Source organism: Neodiprion virginianus, chromosome 7 (genome assembly GCF_021901495.1).
Source record: "Neodiprion virginianus isolate iyNeoVirg1 chromosome 7, iyNeoVirg1.1, whole genome shotgun sequence".
Classification (NCBI taxonomy): Eukaryota; Metazoa; Arthropoda; class Insecta; order Hymenoptera; family Diprionidae; genus Neodiprion; species Neodiprion virginianus.
The window spans coordinates 21446328-21471975 of NC_060883.1; the positions used below are offsets into that span (position 1 = coordinate 21446328).

The window sequence follows — 25648 nt, forward strand, 5'->3', positions numbered from 1 at the left end:
TTATTTGGACGTGCATTAACCGAATAATCATAAAGGTAGAAGTTTATTACAGGTTCATCTACACAACCGAGTTGCGAGAAACGAATGAATAAAATTACAGCAATTCGCAGAGGAATGTTTGATAAAGATTTAAATATATTACAGAAACGGTATACAAGAATTGACAATTCTGTTGTTCGTATACTTTTCTCTCTCTCTCTCGCTTTTTCTCCCTCTCTTTCTTTCTTATTAGTCGCGTGAATGTCTTTTTGTTCAACTAATTATTGCAAATATTAATCTACCCGTGAGGGCTTAAGACCGATTCGGTCAATCACGTACTGCGGCATACAGTACGTCGGATTTACAGGTTTCAACGAAGAGTCCGCGTCCAAGAGCGAAATGGCCGTCAGACCGAACAGCGTGTGGAAAGGGTCAACCATGTCTCCAGGGCGATCGCTGAACCCACCCGTTTCAGGATCCTGACACGCCAAGACGAAATTTATCTGGGACGAAAAATCAGTAGCGTTAAACTCGAACTACACAACACGGAACTAAAAAGCCAAATAAACGCGTGTTACCAGCTCATTTTTGTCTATCCAATGAAGACGACCCAAAATAGTTAGCGAGGACAAAACCCACCATGAATAACAAACATCGGGTAATTTTTCAGGTCTCCCGTTGAGCCCGCCGGATGGTAGCTGCCTTTCGCATAGCCACCAGCCCAGCTGGTCAGCATCAATTTCGTGAAGGTGTCCTTTGAGGTGAAAGGATCTTGATTAATAACAAGTATATTACCTCAAATTAAAGAGAATAAAAAGTCGCACAACGCGTACCGGTTATTGACAAGAACGCAACGCAACAGTAAATCAAACCAGCGTGACTCTCGGAGCCTGGTTTTGAACCAAAACCGCCGTCGAAATTCATGCAGCTCAAGACATACTCAACAGCTTTGTCAACGTTTATCGCATCCAGTCTACCCTGATGAAGGAAGAAACAAGAAGTGAGTATTTGGATTTGCAATCACATAAATAGAAAGTCTTTCTGGTCTTGCGAGATGCTCAATTTTAGACATCTCACCAGTAACGAAAGAGTGGCGACTGCGCAGAATGAAAATCTGTTATCCAATTCGCCCCAGATATCCCCTGTGAAACTTCCATCAGGCATCTGCCTTTTTTGCACGTATTCGACGATTTTTTCAACATCTATAACATCCAGAGCGTCGTACATGCACAATATCTGCACGGCGCTCAGGGTGTAAAGTAAGTGGGGATCGTGGTCAATGCTGGCACTGATTCCACCGCAGTCGTGCTGGCACTTTGCTACAAATTCCAAAACCTCCTGCTTGTCCATTCTGTCCAATTGGCCCATCAAATCCATTGCCGTTAGACCCCAAAACATTCCAGACATCCTGAGGTACTCGGTCATACAGAATTCCTGAATAGAAGAATTTTTAACATCGGTCAGATTGTTGATCAAATTTCATCCGATTTGCGCTAATTAACTAGAATCAAATATCCAAAGGTATTTCAGTTGGAATAAACAATCGTCATGGTTGGGTTAATCACTTTTTTATAATAAATATAATTTCCTAGGCACTTACATAATCGTCTTTGTTGTTACCATAGGAGGCTAAATAATTTCCGTGTTTCTCTATAAGTAATTTTGGAATTTTTGGTGGTAATACCACATCTTTCATCAGCTTCGACTGAAAAATTTTTAGGTTAAATAGGGTTAGATTAGATCAGGTGAGATTCAAAGAATTGATTATATCTTAAGGATTTTCCTCACCATTCTGAGCGCCGAATTCCATTCGATAGGCAGTAAAATTAATAAGTCATCGACTTATCCATATTTATTACAAAGAAAACAAGTATCACTTATGTCGCTTCAGCTGTAATCTGACGTTTCCAAAGTCGTCGAAACAACACAGACTCCCCATAGACTCTTCCTTCCCTATGAGCTACCACCCTCTGACAAGAAACAAGTTGTTCGTTCCGACCAATTTTTAACTGGTACTACAGGCCTCTCAGTAACCGACTGGAATTTACAATCTTGAAATCAGCAGATAATGCAGAGCGCTTCATGTATGACAATGTCGCATTCCATACTAACCGACAAGAAAAATTATTCTCACTGTACAGGTTTACAATTAACCCTTAAAACATTTCTCTGGATCAAAATATGTTGAAGACGTGAGAAAAAAATATGGCGATAAATATTGAAAAATAGCGATATTGAAAAAAAGATAAAGCAACATTTCAATGAAATTTTAGAGTCACCAATTTTAAGAATTGTATGAAATTGAGCTAACAAATTGTATTCACTATTAGACAGTGATATTTAATAGGTGATGCTAAATTTTCAGAAGTGTTAATTTTTTCATGCAAATATGTGAGTTTAAGACTCACTAACTCGTCGTGCATGATTCGCACAATGGTTTTACAGAAACAAGAAATTCTCTTTGATAAAAGTAATGAAATAACTCACACGAATGTTAGGAAAAACATCAATTCTTCTAAATAAACAGTATGGAAATTATTCGATCACTCGACTGGAAGAAAGAACCCATCTGCGCATGGCTGATACAAAAGCTCATGTTTGCGAGATGCCGTCGCCCATGTTTCAGGCGTATCATTGACCGACGGAAATAACTTGTGTCGATTTTTAAAATTACGAATAAACGAAAACGAGACGTCAATTCCCATCAACACAGGAGATTTTCACAGAAATTGAAATTCATTATTGTCATTGTAAATAATGATCGATGGGTGTGAATAATGATCAACTTGGATTCTCTCTGACTAAACTGGGAAAGTTCAAATTCATCACTATTCCGTATGCATGATGACCAATGAAAATGAGAATTTGTTTCTAGCTTTAAACAAATATTCGCGCACACGTTTCTTCTTCTTATGCAGAGCAGGGTGGCGACAATGTTCCTCAAATACAATTGCCTAACGTTTCCCGTCAAAAAAATTCAGAACACCCTGACGGTTTCCTACGAATGTTAGGTAATGTTGGGCATCTTTGATGACCAAAAGTTTCGGAAGCTGTGCATCTCGAATATACAAATTTAGAACTGGAAAACACATCGTATTGCTTTACCTCACACGAATAGTTAGGAATTGAACTATGCCACGTTTAAAAGTTAGCCTAACTGAGTTTACGGAGCATAGGTGAAGTTTCAAAACTATTCACGAAAAAGGGTGTTCGTACCTATGGTCCATCATAATTCATCAGCAAAAATGTTCTGATTGGTCAATGATTCTGGTGTTTTCTTCGTCATCTCTCTTCGCACAAAAATTTCTGTTCGAAGTGGAAACGAAAATACTTTTTACAGCAGTTGTTTTTGCTGCTTACGAAACATGAAACAGACAAAACGATTGATCGGCTGAAACAGACAAAAGGTTTTATTAGCTGAAACAGATAAAAGGTTTGATTAGCTGAGACAGACGAAATGTTTGATTGGCTGAAGCGAATAAAAGGTTTGTTCGGCTGAAAGAATCAAAAGGTATGATTAACTGAAACGGTGAAAAGTTTTATTAGCTGAAACAGAAGAAAGGTTTGATTGGCTGAAACAGACGAAAGGTTTTATTGGCTGAAACAGACAAAATGTTTGATTGGCTGAAACAGACAAAGTTACGATTAACACAATGACAGAAGTGTGTGCATAACATCATAATTCCTTGACTTTTTCCAATAAACAAAATTCCCTGACTATTCCCGGTTCTCCCGGGTTTTCAGATTCTTCCGGTTTCTCGCCACCCTGATTAAAAATCATCGCGGAAAAAGACGCGTCTGATTCCCGTGATCAATCTACGCGCAAAAAGGCGCGACCGATGACCCGTCAAAAAACCTTAAATATCTAGGACCTGTCGCAAAATTCTCTGGAAATCCAATCCGCATCTGCGTCTCTTTGAATCCGACACATTGCGATGCGAATTGTTCTTCCGAGATGCGAGCCAAGTCCGGGAGGGAGGTTGGAGAGCATGCATTATTGTGTGGCGTGACGGTCGGCGGTCCTCTTCGACGCGAAGTCTTCGAGCTCAGCATCTCACCCCATCTAGCGTACCACGGAACGCGATAGATGGTCCAGAGATGCGTTTTGCCCATTCAGACGATCACAGAGATCAATTGAATGAAATAATTGTCGATGATGACCAAATAATTGAACTGAACAACGAATGAGAAATGATTGTAAAGTGAAAAGAAATAGGTTATTGAATTTCGTTAAAATTTAAAAGCTCACTAATAGTTTGGAAACTCTGATATCGAGTCTTTCACGTGTCTCTTCAGGTAAATCACTGTGATCGTTTGACGCTGTGAATTACAAAAGTTGATGACATCGCGATACATCGCGACCTTCCTACCCCTGCCTGATGCCCGACGGAACCACCCAACGGAAATGTTGAAAGGAGATTCACACGCACATCCACACTAAACCCCGCGACGGATCCCAAAACGACCACCTACCTATCCGATTACCTATATTCGCTCTAAACGATTCTCCATTCTTTCCAACACAGATCATTCTTCACCATTTGCGCCGTGGTGCACTGTGACTTACTTTTTCGTTGGATACCTGTTGGAAGCAAAATGTTTTTGTACCATAGTCCGCCTACTCAGAATACAGTATCGCGGTTGTATACCGCCAAACCTAATATTGAATGTATTATTTTAGTAAATACTGGCAGACTATAGGTACATCAACCTTTTGTAAAATTGATTAAAAACATCCTGTATGCCAATCAGCAATTTTCTAAGCGAGCTAAACTTGTAGTTGATCCATACTTCTTGACTGTTTAAGAATTGAAAATGCAACACAATGAAAGATGCCATTTGATTACGTTACGTTATGCCAGACTCTGAAATATCATCGATTTAACAGTCATATGAATAATTGAGTATTTTCAAACCTCAGGTGAACCCACCACTTAAACGACATCACCGGTAAATGCAAAACGTAGATTATTGCGACAGTAGCGAAACATGACTTGATCTCGCGATTGCCGAGTAAGCGATGGTTACCTGTCGCGATGCTCATTCCACTTTTAACAACGTGCATCATTTCTAACTTCAAGTAAGCCACGGTAAATTAAATTGCGAGAAAAACAAATGGTTCGACTGAAAGTCAAGCATCGTTGCCATCGTGAATGAGCCTATAAATACAGCTAAGAAATCGAAGATTTGGGTAACAATTGTTACCGCCACGCCACGTGACAGAGGAATCCCAGGGAAATACCCGTAACCTAAACACGTGCAAACTCACCAAAGTTGCCGAGTAATGGAGAAGTTACTCGAATGTCTCTGCTTAAATCTGCTAAAAAGAAAAAGAACACTCGAGTTAATTTAGCAAACTGGCTTGTCAGTCTTCAAATTAATTATTACTTTCGTCTACTTCCATATATATTCACCGCATGTAACGAAAGGACAAGAATCGGGTTCCAAATGAACCCCCTTGAATCATGAGACAATTATCAAAATCAGTAGTCTTACCTCTTTTGGGTTGCTCCACAGTTGACATGTAGTAGTTCTCGTAGCACCTCAGGTTGAATGGTGAAGCGACGCACTTATTACACTGCAATAAGAATATAACAGAACATTACATAAACAATTACTTCAATCAGATTTCGGTCACTGCAGACTGTTCGTGTCAAACTGAATTTTTCTTTCGTATTATTCCAGTGGTTTCTCAAGTACTATTAAATGAACCGCATAAATTAACGAGAGAAGGCAGGTGAAATAGTTACAAGTACCGAATAAAGGCACAAAATCAGTGAGCAGTGTTGAAATTATTTACAATCAAACGCCATATTATAATTAAAAATCATATCAATACGGTACCTTTCAATTTTATTCACTGTAATGGTTGGTTTAGTTTACACAAATGCGGTCAATATTGCTGCCATGTAGATTATCCCTGTAATCAGATAATACATAACATTCTATTAGTATTCTATGGGTCAATACAATACCTGCAACTTGTGTAATACATCAAAATTCATAATTGTTTTCATAAAATATAATCACGAACTAAACAGAAATAAATTTGAATTGAAAGATAAATTTTTCTAAGTAAAGGAAGCGTGACAGTATGATCAAGAATGGTTTCGAACGTGTACCTGTTTCTCTTTTTCCATAGCATTACGACCCGTTCAGCTTCGGTATTCTATTTTCCACTATCAGTTGCTAGGGTGACTTTACTCAGACATTCGCAGAGTTCCAGAAATCTAGCCGCTGTTCATTTCTGTAATTAGGTGAAAGACGCAACATTTTGTTAACGTTTCATTTTCATAATTCGTATACGTAATATTCAATACATGCACGATTTTAGATGATGTATTGCGACAAATTTTGAAAATGATCTCAAATATTTCGTACCTGTTATTTTTCGTGATAAATTGATCTCTTCAGCTATAGCATGATGTTTCCAGCAACCATTGGCAGTCTCTGTCAATTCAGATAATCATTAGCGTCGATCAACGTTGTTACGGTTCATTTCTGTAATCAAAAAGATACCGTAATATTTGGTTAGTAATGCAACTTCAAATTTGATGTACGCAGTATTCAAGATTTACTACAATTTTTAAAAAGTATACAATTCGGAATAAATAACCATTAAAGATTTACAGTTTCTTGCGTTGTCCGATCGCTTCGTGATTGTTAGATATACGGTACAATTCTAAAACTAGACCCAAGATATTGGCAAGATCAATTAGCACTCGAAATTTGAAAATAAACAACGCCATCATAGACGAACTTTTGATGTATGCACATTACTACAATAAAGGATTACAGCATCGACCCCCAAGGCAGTAATTCGGAGAAACACGGTGCAGTAGTAAACAAAAGTCGACTTTTGTTTTGGAACAGTATCAACACGACGCGTAAACACATCTTATCCTTAAGCTCGACCGAATCAAACTCGTCTTGTCTGCCAACGTTGGAATCAATTTTATCGAATGTTTGAGAAACGACGCTGCAGCGAACCAAGGTGTTGTAAATGCGTTACAATTCCACTTCACAGACGTGTATCCGTGCGACAAACGCGAATTGCGTTTCAAAATCTGATACGCGGACTCGAACTGAGCATACGCCAATTCGTAAATTTCGTTTTATACGAGATTGTGCTCAGTGGCGTTATCGTAACGAAACAATGGCGAAAACATACCTATTTTCTCAATTTTACAATGACTTTGAAGGAATTAAGATTTCAGAATATGAGCCTAGGTATGTCATACGTATTATTACGTTTCACTGAATTTTGAGCAATTCCAAAGTCGCAAAACAACAATTTTTCCTCAGTATAAACCGTTACGATAACGTTACTAACTTCAGTACAATTATTTCATCAACCGTTCGCATCACCCAATTCAATTGTTTTCTACGTCGTAATGTATCGAATTCTTCAAACTCGCAAAACAATTGAAGTATGAAACTCACCTTAAATGTTTTCAGCCTGGTCTCTCTTCGAAACGTCGTTTTTTCTGTGCATCACACGCTGCTGTTTCTGCATTATTCACTATTGGTGAAGGTACACTAATTGAACGACACGACACATCAATCTGAACAACGCGATTTAATAATATGAATTCTGGACCGTCGGCGAACACCATGCTTTTGCTCCTTTTACTCCGGCCGCTCGAAAGCGAGTGACGCCGTGAGTCCATCTAGACGGAGTTCGGCCGTGTTTGCGTTCTGTCTCTTTCTACAGCGGCGCCGCCTATGGATTGTTTTGAACACGAGTCCTCGCTCTACGTCGCTACTGGATTGAATGAGTTCGTGGAACGTCACTCCGCTTCGGCAATAATCATCGAATCAATCTGTTAATTGAAAAAAAATCGTAACAAACTATCGCCTTTCCACGGCGTTAGTGAAATAATCCTCGTGTAAAATAACAGCGTCGAATCGAGTACCAAGTTGAGAATCCAAATGGCTACCTTGGAGGATAAATCTATCTGGGAGGATGGAGAGGTGAGTCGATTTTCCGTCGAAGTGTAAAATTTTTAAGGGTTATGTTGACCCGAATGACACGACAATTCCGACTCGCTTTACCCTTGGAAAGCGAAAATCTATCATGTGCTAAATTTTTGTTAAATTCTTGACATCACATAGCTACTAGTGGCTCCCATAACCGAATAACATCACCAAATTTAATATCACTCTCATTCTCAAAAAGGAAACGCTGGGCGAAGATGTTCTGCGTATGTCCACGGACGAGATAGTTTCTCGTTCCCGTCTCCTGGACAACGAGATAAAAATAATGAAAAGCGACGTGATGAGAATATCGCACGAGCTCCAGGCGCAGAACGAGAAGATAAAGGAAAACACAGAGAAAATAAAAGTTAACAAAACACTGCCGTACCTTGTATCGAACGTCATAGAATTACTGGACGTGGATCCCCAGGACATGGGTGAGGAGGACGGAGCAGTTGTGGACCTAGATGCGCAGAGGAAGGGAAAATGCGCGGTGATAAAAACTTCAACTCGTCAAACATACTTTCTGCCTGTGATAGGACTGGTCGACGCCGAGTCACTCAAGCCCGGTGACCTGGTCGGCGTTAACAAAGACAGCTACCTCGTCCTGGAAACTCTACCCGCCGAGTATGATGCCAGAGTAAAAGCGATGGAGGTCGACGAACGGCCAACCGAACAATACTCTGACATCGGAGGTCTGGACAAGCAGATCCAGGAGCTTATAGAAGCCGTTGTCCTGCCCATGACTCACAAAGAGAAGTTCGAAAATTTGGGAATCCAGCCACCCAAAGGAGTGCTTCTTTATGGGCCACCTGGAACAGGAAAGACGCTTCTTGCTCGAGCCTGTGCTGCACAGACCAAATCCACCTTCCTCAAACTGGCTGGACCGCAGCTGGTTCAGATGTTCATTGGGGACGGTGCGAAACTTGTACGAGACGCATTTTCACTGGCCAAAGAGAAGGCGCCAGCAATTATATTCATCGACGAACTCGACGCCATCGGCACGAAAAGATTCGACTCTGAAAAGGCTGGAGACAGAGAAGTCCAGAGAACTATGCTGGAGCTCCTTAATCAATTGGATGGCTTCAGCTCCAATGCCGATATTAAAGTTATTGCTGCCACTAACAGGGTCGATATACTTGATCCTGCGTTGCTCAGATCCGGGCGTTTAGATAGAAAAATAGAATTCCCCCACCCCAACGAAGAGGCTAGAGCTCGAATCATGCAGATACATTCACGGAAAATGAACATGTCGCCAGATGTTAATTTTGAAGAACTTTCCAGGTCTACTGATGACTTTAACGGGGCTCAGTGCAAGGCTGTCTGCGTTGAGGCAGTAAGTCTTCGTTTTAACAAATTTATACTCCATTCTCGATTGCGCATTAACTCGTGATTTATTATCTCTTTGTCTCATTTACAGGGTATGATCGCTCTCAGACGCAATGCAACTGCCGTCACACACGAAGATTTGATGGAAGCTATCATGGAAGTACAGGCCAAAAAGAAGGCGAACCTTAACTACTATTCATAGATATCCCAAACTTCGGCGTGTTTTGTTTTTTTTTTTTTTTTTAAATTAGGCTTATGAGCCAATTGTAAGCCTAACAATTTTTTTCATCACGATTTTTAATAGATTGTAAAAACTCGCAAATAAATTCGCATCCAATACATAAAACGTGTATAAAACTTGCTGAATAAAACTCTTTACGTATTTACGGTTGTGGAATTTTTATTTTTATTTTATAATATCAGTTAAAATACAAAATCATTCAGGCTTCGGTTGCGTGTTTTACACCTTACTTGATACACGATAAGAAAACAAAATTATCGTGCTTTATTATTGATCGAAAGTAGAATAACTCTTCCTCGGTTTATCGCCTTCTGTGACTCCTCTTCTTAATCCTGAAATTAATTCCACAGATTTAAATACGGATCGACCATTTTGACAGTGCCTGGTCAATAGATTACGAAAAATATATGTATACTATTTTTGTTTCTCACTTTTTTGGTCCTTTGACGAAACACCAATCGACAGTTATTGGCTGACCCAAGATTTCAGCACCGTTCAGAGCATCTTTTGCTGCTTGAGCCTCCTTAAATGTTTCGTACTCAACCAACGCGTATCCCTTGAGAAATCCAGTCCTCCGATCCAAATTCAAATGTAGATTTTTTATTTGACCAAACTCTGAGAACTTATCCTGTATATCGTCCTCTTGAGCTTCTTCGTGAACAGAGTTTATGAAGAGTATCCATCCCTCAACAGCTGGAAACACGGATATCAGGTAAATGACATTTAATATTTCAACAAGAGCACAAGACAAGGAGTAAGAACAAACAACGCTTTACATCTCTGCGGTCCCGGCTGATCGTCCTCGTCCTCGACAACGTTCATGGACTCGTAATGACCAACGTCATCTCTGGTGGAGACAAGTTCCGCACCGTGTCCTCTACCTTTCCTCTTCTTTGCTTTCTCCTTCAAACGGGCGATGCCCTCTGCAATAAATATTTACGATGGATAACCCGAAGAGATTGTAGACAAGATTTGATGTTATTTCACGAATGAAACATGCCAAGTGACGTATTGATCCGTCCATCATTTGGAGGTTACAATTTTGGAATATTCATCAGAAATGAAAAATGGACTGAATTTTACTCACGATCTCCTTCGTCATCGACCTCGAATTCTTCTGCATTGTCAATGTCCAAAACATCTGCCATTTCTTAAGTCTCGTTATTTATTCACGGGGAAACTTAAAATGCGCTCAAATTACCGATTCGCACACGAGATGCGGACATTAGGATAAACACGGCGTCGACAATCAGTGACCCAGAACGGCGACTTGCTGGTTATTGGGAACTATTTGTTTGGAAATGGTTGTCGGCGCCATTTTATCACCATATGACCTAAGTTTTTAATTCTAATGGGGGGCAAATCGCGATTCTTATGGTTTCAAATTCCTTTTGTCGCTTAAATTAATTAAACATAATCAACAATATACATATTCTACTATGCACACGTGAAAAAACACGGTCAACGGTCAGCTATCAGCCTAGTTGTATTAGCAGAGATGAGTAGGAGTGACAATCCCAATAATAATTCAAATTAACGCACCCGATGTTTCCACTTTGCTGCGGACGCGTTGCGGAATTACAATCAAATCCACGTGCAAAAAGCGCGTCATCTATCTTGACATAAATTATCGGTGAATCGGAAAGTAGAGAACAGAAAATAAGAAAATTGTCATCTCATATTTTCATTATGGTACAGGAAATATCAAATCGATGCAAAAGGCGCGATCGATTTGCAAAAATAACGAATATGTTTAATTCATCAAGATCCAAAATTCACACATGTTCGACGATTTAGTAGTATTAAATACGCAGCAAAAAGTATAAACAGCATGAAAACAGGCAATGGACAAATAAGTGATAGAATTGTACGTGGGATTTACCACTTATCCAAAGTTCACGGGAACTCCAAACAGCTCCCATCTTCGTGCTTATCTTCGCTATTTCCGAACTCGAGAACGAAATTTTACCTGCATTTGAGGGTCATTTGCGTTAATAGTTGAAAACTTAACAATGACTAGCTGCAATTTCATATTGCAATTTGGCAGCAAAAAAGGTTCAATATTTTTGAACGAGTGAGATATACGTCGTTATCGTTTGTCAGTTGATTTACACTCTGAAGGTGTTTGATATTAACGAGTTCAGATGTCGTCGAATCGATCCTCGAGTGGATGTTTTCTGTTTGATTTGAAAGTTGGTAAAATTTTTTTTTTATCGATCTCGAAATGCTCAAATAAATTCAGTCAACGTGTCATTCTGATTTAAATAATCATGCAATAGGATTTTTGAAGATCTAGTTTACGGAGCAATTTTCACCAGGTTATAATGTCGTTAGTAAAAATATTAAAATGTAAGAATTTACATTCATGTCTGTTACCCAAACCAGAACTGACGTTACTGAAAATTCTTGGAATGAAAAATTGCTCCTTTTCCCCAGACGACACTTGAGCTCGGCTTTATAATGGCTGCGATACCGATAGTGGAACCAAAATCGAGCCTAGCCAATGCCGGAATCGGTACAGCTAACGCAAAGGACAGTGAAAAATCTGATCGTAAATTGACCGTTCTAGAAACACACGGTTACGCTTTGGGAAAAACGATCGGCGCTGGCTCGTACGCGACTGTAAAGGCAGGTTAATTCGGAAAGTAAAATTCAAACAGGTCATACCCGTCGATATAATTTGAAATTATTTACTATCCCATGATAATCACACCACGTTCCTTATGCAAAGGTTGCTAAATCCGAGCGCCATGATTGTCAAGTCGCAATCAAGATAGTTTCGAAGTTTCAGGCGCCTGGAGATTATCTAAAAAAATTTCTGCCCCGAGAAATCGAAGTCGTTAAGGGACTGAAACATTCAAATTTAATTAGATTTCTGCAGGCAATCGAAACCACACACAGGTAAGAATCGCAAGTTTGGAATCCCGGAATGCAACTGACGCTCAGCGCTTAAATCATATCAGGGTTTACATCGTTATGGAATTTGCCGATAACGGAAGCCTGCTCGACGTTATACGTCGCGATTCTTACATAGACGAGACACGCAGCCGTCGCTGGTTTCGGCAGCTCATAGATGCCGTGGATTATTGCCACGAACGGGGCGTAGTGCATAGGTATGAAAAAACTGCGACAGGCATTTCGTACAAGATATGCATATATATATATATATATATAAATTTTGCATCGATTACGATAATGCGATTACAATCGACTGATCCCTAGGGATATAAAATGCGAAAATTTGCTGATGGACTACGACTTCAACATAAAACTATCGGATTTTGGATTTGCCCGCGGTCACATGAAACCGAAAAACGGAATCGCCCCTCTGAGCGAAACTTTCTGCGGCAGTTACGCCTACGCCTCACCTGAAATCTTGAAAGGGATACCATACCAGCCGCAATTATCGGACATTTGGTCAATGGGTGTAGTGTTGTACGCGATGGTTTACGGCAGACTTCCTTTCGACGATACAAACTACGCCCAACTCGTTAAGGTACCCAGGTACACTATGAAAAATTACATTTCAAAAAATTTTCATGTTAATCAAGCCACGGAATGAAACGAAATTTCTCCCCGTTTATCCCAGCAAGTTCAGAACAAAGTTACCTTTCCGAAAGATCCGAAGATTTCTACAGCATGCCGAGCTCTCATTACTCGTATATTGGCGCCCCAACGTTCGAGGCTTCGCATTGCGATGATAAGGAACGACACTTGGTTAGCAGCGTCGGTTTCCGTTGCGCAAACATCGACGGTGGACAATTCGTCGGTAAAAATTCAATTTCGTTTTTATTGTTACCAAATATTTTCGACCGTTACGCCGTATTGAATATTCATTCGTCGCTATGTAGGACAGTTTGCCAACCGCGTCGGTCAAGGGGATGAAGATATCGTCGGAAAGAAATGAAGGCGCGGCCACACCGCCGAAACTTTTGACCAAAGAGATACTAGCTGCGAAGCAAAGAAATATCAGGGTTCCTAGCACCGATGAGGAAACTCCGATTTCCGACCTTGAACCCGCGACGGCTTCTTCAAATCAGAGCATCCTCGCGACCCCGGATGAAAAGGGAAAATCGAAAATGCGAGAGCGCGGCCTCGAATAGCCCACTGTGAAAAGACAACCTTAGGATGAATAACTGGAAGGGGTTCGAAGGAAGTCAGGTTCGTCAAACGAAATATAGTAGAGTGAATGTAAAAAAAAAACAACAGAAAATTAACTAAATTTCACGTACGTTTGAACGAAATCGATCGAGGAACTATACAACCTTCTAAAAAATGTGTGAATTTTTATTTCGCGAGTATATGTAACAAACGTTGAATGAACTTAGAATTTTTCTTACATTAAACAGTCAATAAAATATACCTATACATACCTAGACTACATTCTAAATGCACATACTGTGAATGTAATTTGATCATAGATACGGCATCAGCACTGCGCAAAGTAGCTACTAAGGAGATATATCAGTGGAATTATCATCCTACGTAAAATATATGTTAAAAGACTGACCTATACTTGGCAACAATGAGTAAAAACATCGCACCCATGATGAAAATCGCTGGCGCAGTAATCGCATGAATTTTTTCCATCTCTTCTAAACACATTGAAAGAAAAAGAAGAATAAAGGCTGAGTTCACAACGTTTGTTCAACGCCGATTTTGGATAACCATTTCGAATATACATACCGTCCTCATCCAATAAAGGCTCCCAACCCAGACTTCTGTCTATAGCCATTTTCCATTGAGAAAACAAAACGTCTCGTTCTGATAAATGAAGAGAAAAAGAAATGTGAGTAAGGCAAACGGTAATCATTGCTGAAAAATCTACAATCTCACCATCCTCGGTGATGGAAGGCAGAAAAGTATCACTTGGAACAGCCGCGTCTAATTTAACGTCCCATTTTCGTATTCCGCTTGCGCAACCAGCAGCGATCGCGGCACCCAAAGCAGTTGTTTCACACATCAATGGCCTGACTTCCTTGTAAAAGATTAAATTTAGATAATAGATATACATTTCTCTTACTCTTTTGTACACAATTTTTCGCCTTCGTTGAACGCCTTCGTTTTTCTTCTCTTTACTGTGAAACTTACCCACGGGTATACCGCAAATATCCGCCTGCATTTGCATGAGTAGATTATTCGCAGTCATACCGCCGTCGACTAAAAGTTTTGACAATACCAAACCGGTGTCTTTTTTCATTGCTTCTAAAATGTCTCTCGTCTGAAAACACACAGCTTGCAGAGCTGCCTTGACTATGTGCCCGCTGTTTGTGTCCTCCGTGATTCCGCATATCACGCTAAAAATTGATAGTACCACTACATGACGATTGATTGTAAAATTTTACTTGGGAAGAATCTCTCCAATGTCAAATGAAAACCGGAGGATCTTCTTACCTGCGAGCATCTTTTCTCCAGTAAGGGGCATAAAGGCCGGAAAATGCTGGCACGAAAGTTATGCGATTATCGTTGGAAACTTGGCGCACTATCGATTCGCACTCGTTCACATCCGATATTATACCCATGTTATCCTTTAGCCATCGTATCACTGCCCCAGCTATCGCCACTGAGCCTTCTAGTGCATATACAGGTTGAGCATCAGGGCCGAATTGGTAGGCAACTGTTGTTAGCAGTCCGTGAGATGAATCCACTATCTTAGAGTCAATAAAAAAGATATTTAATGTCCGCTGCTCAGAGCTTAGCACTAATTATTGCTAAAATTCAATAGAAGGAAATATTTTTACCGCAGATCCTGTGTTGTAAAGAAGGAAGCAGCCTGTTCCATAAGTGCTTTTAGCCTGCCCTTGTTGCAGACACATTTGTCCGACCAACGCCGATTGCTGATCCCCTAAGCACTAGTCATAAAATTACTTTAATTGTATTGTTCTTGGTTCAATTAAATATTGGAAATAAAATATCATAATTGATCATGATGAATTTCTCACCCCTGAGATGGGAACTCCTCTAAGTGATCCTTCTTGAATGTGACCATAAATTTCTGAGGAACTACGTATTTGGGGTAAGATTTCTCGTGGAATATCAAAAAATGACAAAAGTACCGGGTCCCATTTTAACGTCTCGATGTTCATCAGCATTGTTCTCGACGCGTTGGTAACATCTGTGCTGTGCACACCGCCGTTTATTCCTCCAGTCAAGTTCTGAAATGAAAAAAGTCATTTTTAACGTCTGACCGGCAACGGTGGCAATGAATAAATAGAACATTACATGCGAGTATAATAATTTTTTCACAAAAAGTACACAAACCCAAATTATCCAGGAATCAACGGTGCCAAACATGCATCGTTTTTCGGCGACTACTTCCTGTACCCTTGTAACATTTTGCAAAAGCCATTTCAACTTGAGGGCGCTGAAATATGGACTGATCGGCAGCCCGCACAAAGGCTTCAGGTAATTCTTATTTTGAAAGCGTACTTTCTTTAGGATATCGTCGACGATCCTGGTTGTGCGCATGTCCATCCATACTGCAAATAAAGAGAAATGAAATAGAACCACAATGAAACTGGTTGTAAAAAAAGATGCTCAGAATTGCCGAAAATCTGGACTCACCTATCGCGTTATACAACGGTTCTCCAGTTAGCGAGTCCCAGACGATTGTAGTCTCCCTTTGATTTGTAACACCTATAGCAACGATGTCTGAAGGATCTATCGTCAGCTGTTGTAAATTGGAGACTGTTTGATCGAGGCATTCTTTCACTGCCTTAATTATTTCTACAGGATCTTGCTCAACCCATCCTTCTTTGGGGTACGACTGCGATACCGATACTTGATGATAGGTCAACACCTCGGCAGTCTCTGCCGCGAATACCTAGGGAAAGGAATTATATTTAAAAGTGGAAATTAGTTTAAAAATTGACGGTTTAAGTCTCTGATCTGCGTATTTCAAAGTCAAGTGAAAGGTGTTTGAAATTTTAATTTGAGTATCATTAATTCGAGGGCAGAGAAAATGATTCGATTCTCGCGGGATTAAAATGAGATCCAAATAGTTTTCGTTCAAATCTCAAATTCGATTCATCACAGCATTAGTTTATTGATGCGAAGAAAATGTTTGAAGTAATTGAAACATGTACCAAAAATCTACAGCTGCCGGTTCCTGCGTCAATAGCACCTACTAGTGGGCCGTATCTGCTCATTGACTCATTTTTATTCATTTGCGATGTTGTTTAACAATTGTTTACTTGTAGAGTACCATGCAGAGATCTCTTATACTTATCAATGAAAGCAGGTTATGCCTTCTGTTATGAAGTCACCGGCTTTTAAGATCAATACGATCACAGGTCAGCTGTTCTCGTCTGGAATACATATCAGAGATGTACATATACAAAATTATAGGGTAATTTCAAAAGTCCCTAGAATCGTTGAAACAGGCGTCAAATTTGAAAAAGTTGTGCACGGTGCATAGTATCGTTGAGCCACTGCTGAGATCATTGACGTGTGGTCTTGTCGATGGGAAGAAGTACGATTCACACAAATTTTATATTTGATATAAACAATTGAACAATTTTTATTTGTTAAGAATTAATTTTTCAGCCAGTTCGAGCACTGAACACACAGCAACACCTAAGTGCGTTAGAAAAATTAAAAACATACGAGTATGTGATAAGAGACGATATGAATATTTTATAGCAATGACAGCACTCTAATGAATTTTATTACTTAACTTATGCAGTTAGGTATCAAAATGGACGGATTCAGTTTTGGTTGCGAGTAAACCTCATCGCTATTTTCACTATTCAAGATCGATCAATTTTCGAGACAAATAAAAATCTCTTCATGATAAATGGAAAAATTAATTATTGATAATCATATCTTAGATATTTGTAATGGTATGGTCACTTGTATGCTATTTTAACTACGTGTATCAATTCTGTGACTACGATAACATAACTTAAATGTTGTCATATCGTACATTCGTCAAGGTTCCACTGTTTTCGAGTTACCTATTTCTCTTAATAGAAGGTTGCTTCGTTTCATTTCAAATGTATGAGTCTAAAGTCTATGAAAAGTCAAAGTCGTAACGATGCATCGACATTCCTAATATTCATCTTTAACAGAACTACAACGGGATGCAGACTTATATAAGGAATGTGTATAACGTCTAGTTTTGTACAAAAATATCAAAGACACGATAATACATACCTAAAAAGTAATGAATATATGTCGTATATATAATATGTAGGCAGCTAGAGATTCTTTTTCGTGTAAATAAAAATATGATATATGTATAAATCGATTCATTATTCATCCTTATCTTTCTGTTTTATCTACGGTACTTTGCGCAACAGAGCAAAATAATATATTATATACTAAAATCCATTTTTTGGACCGAATTTGGACGGGTGGCTGATCAGGTATCGAACCATTTCAGTCTTCGGTCTGTAAAAACGTTATGTGCAGATTTTTTCTACAACCTACGAAGTGGCACGGAAGCAATATACCAATATTACTGTTCACGGCACAAAAAAATTATCGTCCAGAGTAAAAAATTGTAATTCCTAGCTGCATATAAAATATTAATTCATATCTGTAAAACTGGTAATTTTTTCCCTATAAAAAATAGGCACATGTTCTCACTTGCTTCCGTGTCGCCGTACACTTATCCATATATCAACAGACATAAGTCATGTTGATTTTATAAAACTAATTTGTAAGCTTTGTATTTATTACTTGTAATACTCTTCAAATGGACGAAAACCGTATTCACGGCCACAAAAGCTCAATATTAGGCGACTGCAGTTCTGTCAATATCTGCCATACGGAGTAGACGCAGAGCCAGCAGTAAATCTGAAATTTTCAAACAAAAGTGTAAGACAATGTTCAATTGTCAAAGGACCAAATTCATATAGATTTTTTCTTTAATGCTCACGTTATACGACATCCACAACCAGTTACACAACGTTGCAAATACCCCTTGAAGCTGAAAGAGGTAAAGACTTTCGTTACTCATCGCGTCGCAGAGAATACCATGTCAAAAGAATTATGTAATTCTCAAACGACGGAAACACATATTATGATTTGTGATTTAATTACATAGATATAATAGCCGCCGAGAAGCCAGAGTCCAAAAATAAGTTGGAACAAACACATGATGAACCACATGCTCAGCCACGGAATCATCATCCCTCTTATTCCCAGATGCATGCCACGAACCATCAAGACGGACGCCCCGATTAGGCCCAAAAAATATAGTATGAAAAATGTACCCCATATCTGCATGGCTGAAACATATAAATAGATATTTTACTCTCATCTCCTACATTGATCAAAACGAAACGAAAAATTTTGGAGTCTCACATAACCGGACATCTGCCTCAAACAAGGGATTATAAAGCTGCGTTGAATCCCCGCCATTCATTTGATAACATATCAAAGTTATCAAAACAATGCTCAGCGCCTGGAACGGAAATAAGAGGTGTTAATTGTACCCGGTGTCGGAGTTCTTTCTTAAAATTTATACAAGAATTCAACACTGTGAATCCTAAAACCATTTGATCCTGTTTAAAGTTTCGGGTAGACTGAAAGGGCGTTCGATGAACAAATGCTGCTTACCGATGCGTAATAGGCAATCGCTTTGGTGCCAGTTTCGACGCTGTTCGTCCATATGCAGGGCGACCAGCAGGACTTGAGAAGGACCATTTTTCAACGCCTGAAACAAGTGAATAACGACACGTTAATTAGATAAAATGGGGTGACATATATGGCCTACCTAACCTAAAGAGACACTCCCGTTTGTTTTGATAAGTGTGACGCGTCTGTTGCACTGCAAGGATGTCGCGTTGTTCGTTCGCTTCACGATTAGGAAGTCTGCGGATTCGGGATTCTTACCTTGAGTCGCGTGATTCCCTTTTTCCTATTTTTCGAGCGATTGCTCGTTTCAAAAACGGTGTCTGTTGACACTAGCAAGTGTCGTTACTCGTTACGAGAGATCGTTTCACCCGCTAGAAGGTGTGGTCGCGGCGTCGTCATCGTGTCAAACGATGAACCGTGTTTTAACCTTGGTTTTAACGGGCATATGCATGGCGTTTTCAATTGGCTGCACTGAGTGCAAATTCCCCAGTTTTCCGCCAATAGAAGAGGCGGAATCCTAGGGAAAATACACGCGTTTCAATGGCTTGTTCGATATTTGAAAAATTTTGACACGGATATTCTTTTTCCAAGGATTATTAACTCGCCAAATTAAGATATACGTATACTGGAACTGGACTGATCCGCGTCGATGCGTATAAATTTGCAATTTTATTTTATTTCAAGCGGAGCGATATTTCTACATAGCAATAAAAATAATTCAGTAGCGAAAAATTTGAAAGTTTTTATTCCAGAAGATCGAGCAAGCTGATAATGAGCAAGAATTTTAAAACGTTTGTGCATATAATTAGGGTAATTTTTGTCAATTTAGAATCCAAATAAGTATACTTATTTTCTTACAATATTTTCATGTTTTTAAATGTCCACGGTTCTCAATAATATACTGGCAATTAGTTAATTTCAGACAAGATTGTGGTTTACTTTCAGAATAGAAGCTTCATCTGCGTAAACAGGCTTGGGAAGAGATAATTCATTATTTTGTTTCCTCTCTGCAGCTGCTCGACGAAACATACAAGATTATATAAATAGAAATTTTGTGGATATTCGCGTTTTGTGTTTTGCGCGCTCTGACGTAATCGCGCACGCAGTTCGACGTCATTTTTCACGCGTTTAGAAAAGGCGCGTAACAGCGAGCGATGCGCGAAAATTTGAAACTTCAAATCCGTGTACAAAGCTGCACATTCGAATCTGATACATCGGTAAAATTTTCGAAAACCTGAAATTGAAAATACGTTACGGGATGAAAAAACTCATGCACAATCAATCATATTGAGCGGTAAATTATTCCTCAAGGACGTTTCGCAAATAATGGCATAAAATCTGTTGTTCGCGCATTGTCGAATGTACGAATTATATTGCGAATGCTGCTGAGCGGCATCGGTTTGCGCACGTATAACGAGATCATTGTCGCCCACATATACGTGTTATACATGATGCACGTTGTAATGGTTTCTATTAATAATCAGAGAGCAAGGACGAGTTGGTTCATTGGACGTAAATAGATGCGACTGCACATGATCGACTCTCCCCGCCGCAGTTAATATCCGATAAACTATTATATAAAACATATATCAAGACGCGAGGCGTTAGCTTCAGCCGTTTCGCTCTTTATCGGTCTACCGACACTCCTGATCGTACAGTATAATTGGAACACATATACATTACTTACATATTATATACGATCGCCAAAAATAATTATCATCAATTTCAAGTCTGCGTGCATAATTGCCCCTATTTATTACCCCCGTGCGAGTGTCCTTTTGATATTACACGGACGAATAACGTGAGACATATCCTCGAAGCCGTTATATTTATCATACACAACGTACTTCACCCTCCTTCCTCTTCTATACGTCTATTTTCAAATACGTATCGCGATTGTGTACAGTACTTATAGTTATGACCGGATATCTGACTGAATAACACCTACACTCGGTACTATTTATAACGAGGATCCACTCTGAGAATAGATCTCCGTAATATTAGCGACATCACAAATTTTCTGTGAAGCTATACAGAATCTTACCAAATTCACCCGAAACGTAGATGACGCAAATTATGTGAATTCCGTACGTCACCGTCGGTATAATAGTAGCTAAAGTCATCGTTATTGTCATCGTTAAACCCTGAAGCGATAAATGCCCGGTTTCGGTCGTCTTTCGATTCTAAAAAACTGTGCAAAAATTCTCTTGTAAAATTCATTCTTTGGGGGGGGGGGATGACGTCATTGGATAACCGTGCAGATTTGTCGCCCGCGAAATCCGCGTTTCTGTATTGAAAAGTCCTGCGGCTTTCGCCAACTCTAATAATAGCTTGACACGAAGTTCGGGAAAAAAATTCCTTCTCTCAACCGTTTTCATCCGCGCTCGTCCGCACTGGTGACAAAAAGTAAGAAAATTGAAAACAAAAAAATTAAAAATACTTACTCGCAAAATTACAGCAATCGCGAATTTTTTCTACGGTTTTCTTGGATCAAGCAAACTTTATATATAATGTCGGTGAACGATTTTATATTTTTATGTTTTCGTTATTATTTTCCTCTGAAAGCAAAAAAAAAAAAAAAAAAAAACTACTTCACGCATAGTTTGATTTACCGCAAGATAACCCAGCGTCGTGTATATAAAACTCTCGTTTATCATCTGCGGTTATCTCCGCGCCCTTTAATGCAACACACACTTTATATATATATATATATATAATGTCATACACTGTTAGCGTGTAAGAACGATATTATATTGAAATAATAATTTCCGGATAATAAATTATTGCCTCGGTGATTAAACCTTTGAAAATGTAGTACAACGGTGTACGATTTCCTTCCGAGGCAGGAAAACCGCGTTTGCGGTCAACGTTCATAACGAAGCGGCCATTTTGGTACCGCAGGAGAAAATAAACGACAATTCTATACAACACAGGCGGCGGGAGAAAGGGTCGAAACAAAACCCGCTTTGATCACTGTAATAATTATTATATTACCTCGGATAATTTTGAAATTATTAATTTTCCAACAACCAACAACAAAAACGCGATTGGTTTTCGTTATTCCTTATACAATATTTGCCTACATATTCATTCGATAACCTGAATATTACACGCGGGGCACGGACATGTAGATATGCATTTCATAATAATGCGTAGATGGGTAGGTATGCCGCTGCTAAAGCTGTACTAGCTGAGAGAGATAAACCAGTTACTTTAGCCGAAGGGAATTTTGGCCGTAGAGCGATCTAATCGTAAAACGAGTAACAATGAGTCTAAGGCACTGTGAGACCTGTGAGCCAGCTGTGATAAATTCAGCTCCACCTTGACCCGCAATCAGCCTCTACATTACAATTCTCTTTGTAGTCGTGCAGCCATTATAGAGCGAGTAATCAAACGTTTCGACCAAATTCGACGGAATTCTTCTCGATGGAGTACCAGCCTTGAGAGTGTGGTCGATGTGATCGATGGATCAAAAGCGACTCCTTAATTGACCCTTTGAGTCACGGTTGTTAGTATTCTAACCAGCTATTTTATACACATTTGTTTGTGTGTTTGGAGAACTTTGAAAACATATTTATTTCCGCATTTCTGCTATTTCTGACAGTATACCGGTAAGTTTTCAATACTCGGGGGTAATTGTTGCGATGTAACGTAAATTATTATTGTTGGAAAGAAATTGTATGAAAAAAATCGTGAAAATTGAAGGGATTATTCACTTCCGAGAAAGTTAACTCTCTACACATATACACGTTTTACGTGAATCACAAGTTTTTGGGGTCACTGATGACGATCTGATATCAGATTTACAAAATTCAAGATGGCGGATCCAATATGGCCGACGAAAAATTTCAAATTCCATCGAATCCGGAGAAAAAACTCTGTTCAGGGGTTTTCGGGGTCACTGATTACGAATCTGAAGTCAGATTTTGAAAATTCAGCACAGCAAATCCAATCAGAGGCCCGAAAACCCCTGCGTACAGTTTTTTGATCGAATTCGATCCGATTTGAAACTTTCGCCCACCACATTGGATTCGCCATCTTCAAGTTTTGAAATTCGATTTCAGATTCGTAATCGGCGACACTAAAAACCGTAGAATACCATCTCGTTTCAAAAGTTGATTCAGTCCGATAACGTGTGAAATGGTCTGTAAAATTTTTCGTTATGAAACGAGGAATAAGGGGGATGAATCTGTTTACGCGGTAGGGCTGAGCAGCAACTGAATCATCACGTGTCCAGCAACGTGAGGAAGTCGAGCTGTGTAATAATATCGGTTTCATTGAATTACGCTCAAGCGTGAATGCCGTTGGAAACAAAGGCTATGGTTATGTACAGGCACAGGCATAGGTACGATTGTATATTATCAACGAGGGTGATCGAGAAGCTGACTGTAATGTACAATTATTTCTGAGGATATAAGACAACGCTATCGACGAAATTGCGCAAGTTCAAGTACTTCGAGTCCCAAAGTGTACGTTGTTAAAAATTCTCGTGAATTTTCCACACGCTTAATGCACAAATGTTTGACGAAAGTAAAAATTTTGTGATTGAAAGTGCAGAATTAGTAAGCATTCTCATTAAATTTGCAATTAATATTCTCAAAGCAAAAGCGTATTTTGAATTTAGTAAATTCTTGTGGTAAGTTTGTTGCGTTTGTAATTTTACCATACATTTACTGTAAGTCATTTGGAATTTACTAAACATGTTGATGAATTTACGTGACACATGAACAAAGAGACGAGATTATAGTTTGTTAAAATTAACGATCTTTTGTAACAAAATCACTCGTGTAGACTTTAAATTATGTCGGAGTCTGATTTCAAATTTTCCTAACACTGAATCATAAAATTACCCCAAAGTATTTTAGTTTTACTCGATAATACATTAAATGTATTGTATTTTCTTGACAGTCTTTGGAAATTACGGTATTTTCTTGTGAATCTAGTCAACTTGTGCAGGTATAAATTTTGTACGAAATATTTAACAGTGTCAGGTTTTAGTAAAAGCCAAAGTTGGAATTGGTAATGATATTTTCAATTCCTGATAATTGCACCGTAAATTTACTGACAAGTTTTAAAAGTTAAGTAAATTCACAATACCGAATTCGAACAACGCTCGCTATACATATTTAACAAATTTGGAACAGATATTTTAAACAACGTGCACTTGAACAGTGCCGATTGAATTCATCGGATAAAATGTGAAAATTTTCGCAGAAACTGGAACACCTTTCGGATTCCCAGACAAACTTTAGATCGATTTCATCCGTTGCAGCTTTGTAATATTAAAAAAGAGTAATATTAATAACTGCCTTTATCAATTGCACCGTTGATTTCACGCATATCGCAATGCTTATTAACGGCAAAGAGATATTGTGCGGCGGATTTGCGGCGGCCAGACAGATGTTTCTTGTCTAATAGAAACGAGCGAGAGTGTGCGTTCGTATACAACTGTATAAGTATACATCCATACGATAATACCAAACTGGAATCGCGTGCTGCCCCGAAGCCGAAGCCGTTCAAAAGTTATAAATAAAGTTTCACGCCTGTTGAACCGAACGTTTCCCGACCCCGCGTGCGTATTTTCCCTCCTCTGATGTGTCTAGCTCTAAAACTACAACGCTTTGCCCGCCATGCTCTACACGCGCGTTATACTCTTCTCAACTCTCTTATATTACATGACTCTGAAAAGAAAAAAAAAAAAACAACAACACAATACAAGAATTATTCGATAAGAACCTTAGGCATACAAAATAATATTTTATTTTGTCAAAATTCTGTCGTTGAATTCATGATAGCTTTATCTGAAATGATAAAAAAAAAAAAAAAAAAAAACACAAATATTTTCCGTTGCACTGAGAGAAATTTTTAGTTCCGTTTACCGCTCGGTCCTTGACTATCTTCATTTTTTACCACAATCGAAAAATATTGTTCTAGGTAGAAAATGAAAATTAGTTTTCTATCTGTTACCGGAAATTCTAGTATTCGTTACTATTCTTTCTCATTACGATCACTGTTACTAGATTTTTTTGCAACTGTTGCGAATATTTAATGCTAGTGCAAGAATAAATTGACGTTAAAGCCTCGTTTAACTAAAAAAGTAGAGTAAACCGAAGAAACTGATCTTGCGTTGCGATAACCAAAAAAGGATTGACGATAGCGAAAAATGTTTACACGTACCTCGTTTATCGTAATTCCAACAATATTCAAACAGTTTTTTTTAACGATGCCTGTTTTACTCAATTTTTCTAGTTACTGTAACAAATGAAATTTTTCTCAGTGTAGTTGGTGAATATAGCTCGCGATTGAACGAAGGATTCTTTTTTCCTTTTGTTATTTGATCAAAACGTATTTTACAAGGCAACACAGGGTCTAGATTTTACGAAAAATCGTACCGTCTCGCACACCATTCTACCAAAAATTCAAATTTCACTTTTATAAGTTTCAATAATTCTTTGTTCGATCACGATTGATACTCACCTGCTAATAAAAGATATATATTTTTTTTTTTATTTCAGATAAAGCTGTCGTGAGTTCAACGGC

At 38.8% G+C, this 25648-nt stretch overlaps 5 protein-coding genes across 9 annotated transcripts; 1 reads left to right on the forward strand and 4 right to left on the reverse strand.

Moving 5' to 3' along the window:
- Window positions 1–24: 24 nt before the first annotated feature.
- On the reverse strand, window positions 25–1929 carry LOC124308644 (geranylgeranyl transferase type-2 subunit beta). Its single transcript, XM_046771529.1, has 6 exons — window positions 1768–1929; window positions 1580–1684; window positions 1057–1413; window positions 813–957; window positions 558–733; window positions 25–482 (listed from the first exon to the last, which is right to left on the reverse strand). Exons 1-6 carry the CDS (start codon window positions 1768–1770, stop codon window positions 273–275), a joined length of 996 nt encoding a protein of 331 aa, XP_046627485.1. The 5' UTR covers window positions 1771–1929; the 3' UTR covers window positions 25–272.
- A 5823-nt stretch (window positions 1930–7752) lies between these two features.
- Window positions 7753–9671, forward strand: LOC124308513 (26S proteasome regulatory subunit 6A-B). Its single transcript, XM_046771290.1, has 3 exons — window positions 7753–7953; window positions 8159–9292; window positions 9377–9671. The coding sequence occupies exons 1-3, from the start codon at window positions 7912–7914 to the stop codon at window positions 9485–9487; spliced, it is 1287 nt and encodes a 428-aa protein (XP_046627246.1). The 5' UTR covers window positions 7753–7911; the 3' UTR covers window positions 9488–9671.
- Window positions 9532–10783, reverse strand: LOC124308515 (RNA-binding protein 8A). Its single transcript, XM_046771294.1, has 4 exons — window positions 10614–10783; window positions 10303–10449; window positions 9958–10219; window positions 9532–9858 (listed from the first exon to the last, which is right to left on the reverse strand). Exons 1-4 carry the CDS (start codon window positions 10672–10674, stop codon window positions 9828–9830), a joined length of 501 nt encoding a protein of 166 aa, XP_046627250.1. The 5' UTR covers window positions 10675–10783; the 3' UTR covers window positions 9532–9827.
- A 126-nt stretch (window positions 10784–10909) lies between these two features.
- LOC124308512 (glycerol kinase-like) lies at window positions 10910–16896 on the reverse strand. Of its 3 annotated transcripts, none has more exons than XM_046771289.1 (11): window positions 16612–16896; window positions 16091–16349; window positions 15788–16005; window positions 15469–15681; window positions 15268–15378; window positions 14921–15177; window positions 14618–14823; window positions 14363–14500; window positions 14213–14290; window positions 14037–14121; window positions 10910–11703 (listed from the first exon to the last, which is right to left on the reverse strand). In XM_046771289.1, the coding sequence occupies exons 1-11, from the start codon at window positions 16690–16692 to the stop codon at window positions 11667–11669; spliced, it is 1683 nt and encodes a 560-aa protein (XP_046627245.1). In that variant the 5' UTR covers window positions 16693–16896; the 3' UTR covers window positions 10910–11666. The 3 variants fall into 3 exon arrangements, 2 of the variants coding, with proteins under 2 accessions (XP_046627245.1, XP_046627244.1); XM_046771288.1 differs by lacking the exon at window positions 10910–11703 and adding an exon at window positions 11721–12374; XR_006909010.1 differs by lacking the exons at window positions 10910–11703; window positions 14037–14121 and having other exon boundaries at window positions 14363–14504.
- Window positions 16897–17013: 117 nt separating this feature from the next.
- On the reverse strand, window positions 17014–19526 carry LOC124308514 (uncharacterized). 3 transcript variants are annotated; one of them, XM_046771291.1, is made up of 6 exons: window positions 19367–19526; window positions 19091–19187; window positions 18836–18935; window positions 18572–18759; window positions 18408–18458; window positions 17014–18325 (listed from the first exon to the last, which is right to left on the reverse strand). In XM_046771291.1, the coding sequence occupies exons 2-6, from the start codon at window positions 19175–19177 to the stop codon at window positions 18242–18244; spliced, it is 510 nt and encodes a 169-aa protein (XP_046627247.1). In that variant the 5' UTR covers window positions 19178–19187; window positions 19367–19526; the 3' UTR covers window positions 17014–18241. The 3 variants fall into 3 exon arrangements, with proteins under 3 accessions (XP_046627247.1, XP_046627249.1, XP_046627248.1); XM_046771293.1 differs by having other exon boundaries at window positions 19253–19519; XM_046771292.1 differs by having other exon boundaries at window positions 19248–19519.
- Between the last annotated feature and the right edge of the window lie 6122 nt (window positions 19527–25648).

What these genes read in the sequence shown, in the direction of transcription:
- LOC124308514 (XM_046771291.1), bottom strand. Translation starts at nt 19,177, where the DNA reads ATGGTCCTTCTCAAGTCCTGCTGGTCGCCCTGCATATGGACGAACAGC. An exon ending in CGATTGCCTATTACGCATCG is followed by an intron (nt 18,936 to 19,090) that starts GTAAGCAGCATT and finishes TTTCCGTTCCAG; the next exon opens with GCGCTGAGCATTGTTTTGAT. An exon ending in TGAGGCAGATGTCCGGTTAT is followed by an intron (nt 18,760 to 18,835) that starts GTGAGACTCCAA and finishes TATATGTTTCAG; the next exon opens with CCATGCAGATATGGGGTACA.
- LOC124308513 (XM_046771290.1), top strand. Translation starts at nt 7,912, where the DNA reads ATGGCTACCTTGGAGGATAAATCTATCTGGGAGGATGGAGAG. An exon ending in CTATCTGGGAGGATGGAGAG is followed by an intron (nt 7,954 to 8,158) that starts GTGAGTCGATTT and finishes ATTCTCAAAAAG; the next exon opens with GAAACGCTGGGCGAAGATGT. An exon ending in AGGCTGTCTGCGTTGAGGCA is followed by an intron (nt 9,293 to 9,376) that starts GTAAGTCTTCGT and finishes TCTCATTTACAG; the next exon opens with GGTATGATCGCTCTCAGACG.
- LOC124308512 (XM_046771288.1), bottom strand. Translation starts at nt 16,692, where the DNA reads ATGAATAAAAATGAGTCAATGAGCAGATACGGCCCACTAGTAGGTGCT. An exon ending in CCGGCAGCTGTAGATTTTTG is followed by an intron (nt 16,350 to 16,611) that starts GTACATGTTTCA and finishes TCCTTTCCCTAG; the next exon opens with GTATTCGCGGCAGAGACTGC. An exon ending in TGGAGAAAAGATGCTCGCAG is followed by an intron (nt 14,824 to 14,920) that starts GTAAGAAGATCC and finishes ATCAATTTTTAG; the next exon opens with CGTGATATGCGGAATCACGG.
- LOC124308515 (XM_046771294.1), bottom strand. Translation starts at nt 10,674, where the DNA reads ATGGCAGATGTTTTGGACATTGACAATGCAGAAGAATTCGAGGTCGAT. An exon ending in GGTCGATGACGAAGGAGATC is followed by an intron (nt 10,450 to 10,613) that starts GTGAGTAAAATT and finishes TATTTATTGCAG; the next exon opens with AGGGCATCGCCCGTTTGAAG. An exon ending in TTCGTCAAAGGACCAAAAAA is followed by an intron (nt 9,859 to 9,957) that starts GTGAGAAACAAA and finishes AATTAATTTCAG; the next exon opens with GATTAAGAAGAGGAGTCACA.
- LOC124308644 (XM_046771529.1), bottom strand. An exon ending in TCGCCACTCTTTCGTTACTG is followed by an intron (nt 958 to 1,056) that starts GTGAGATGTCTA and finishes TTCCTTCATCAG; the next exon opens with GGTAGACTGGATGCGATAAA. An exon ending in GGATAGACAAAAATGAGCTG is followed by an intron (nt 483 to 557) that starts GTAACACGCGTT and finishes TTTTCGTCCCAG; the next exon opens with ATAAATTTCGTCTTGGCGTG.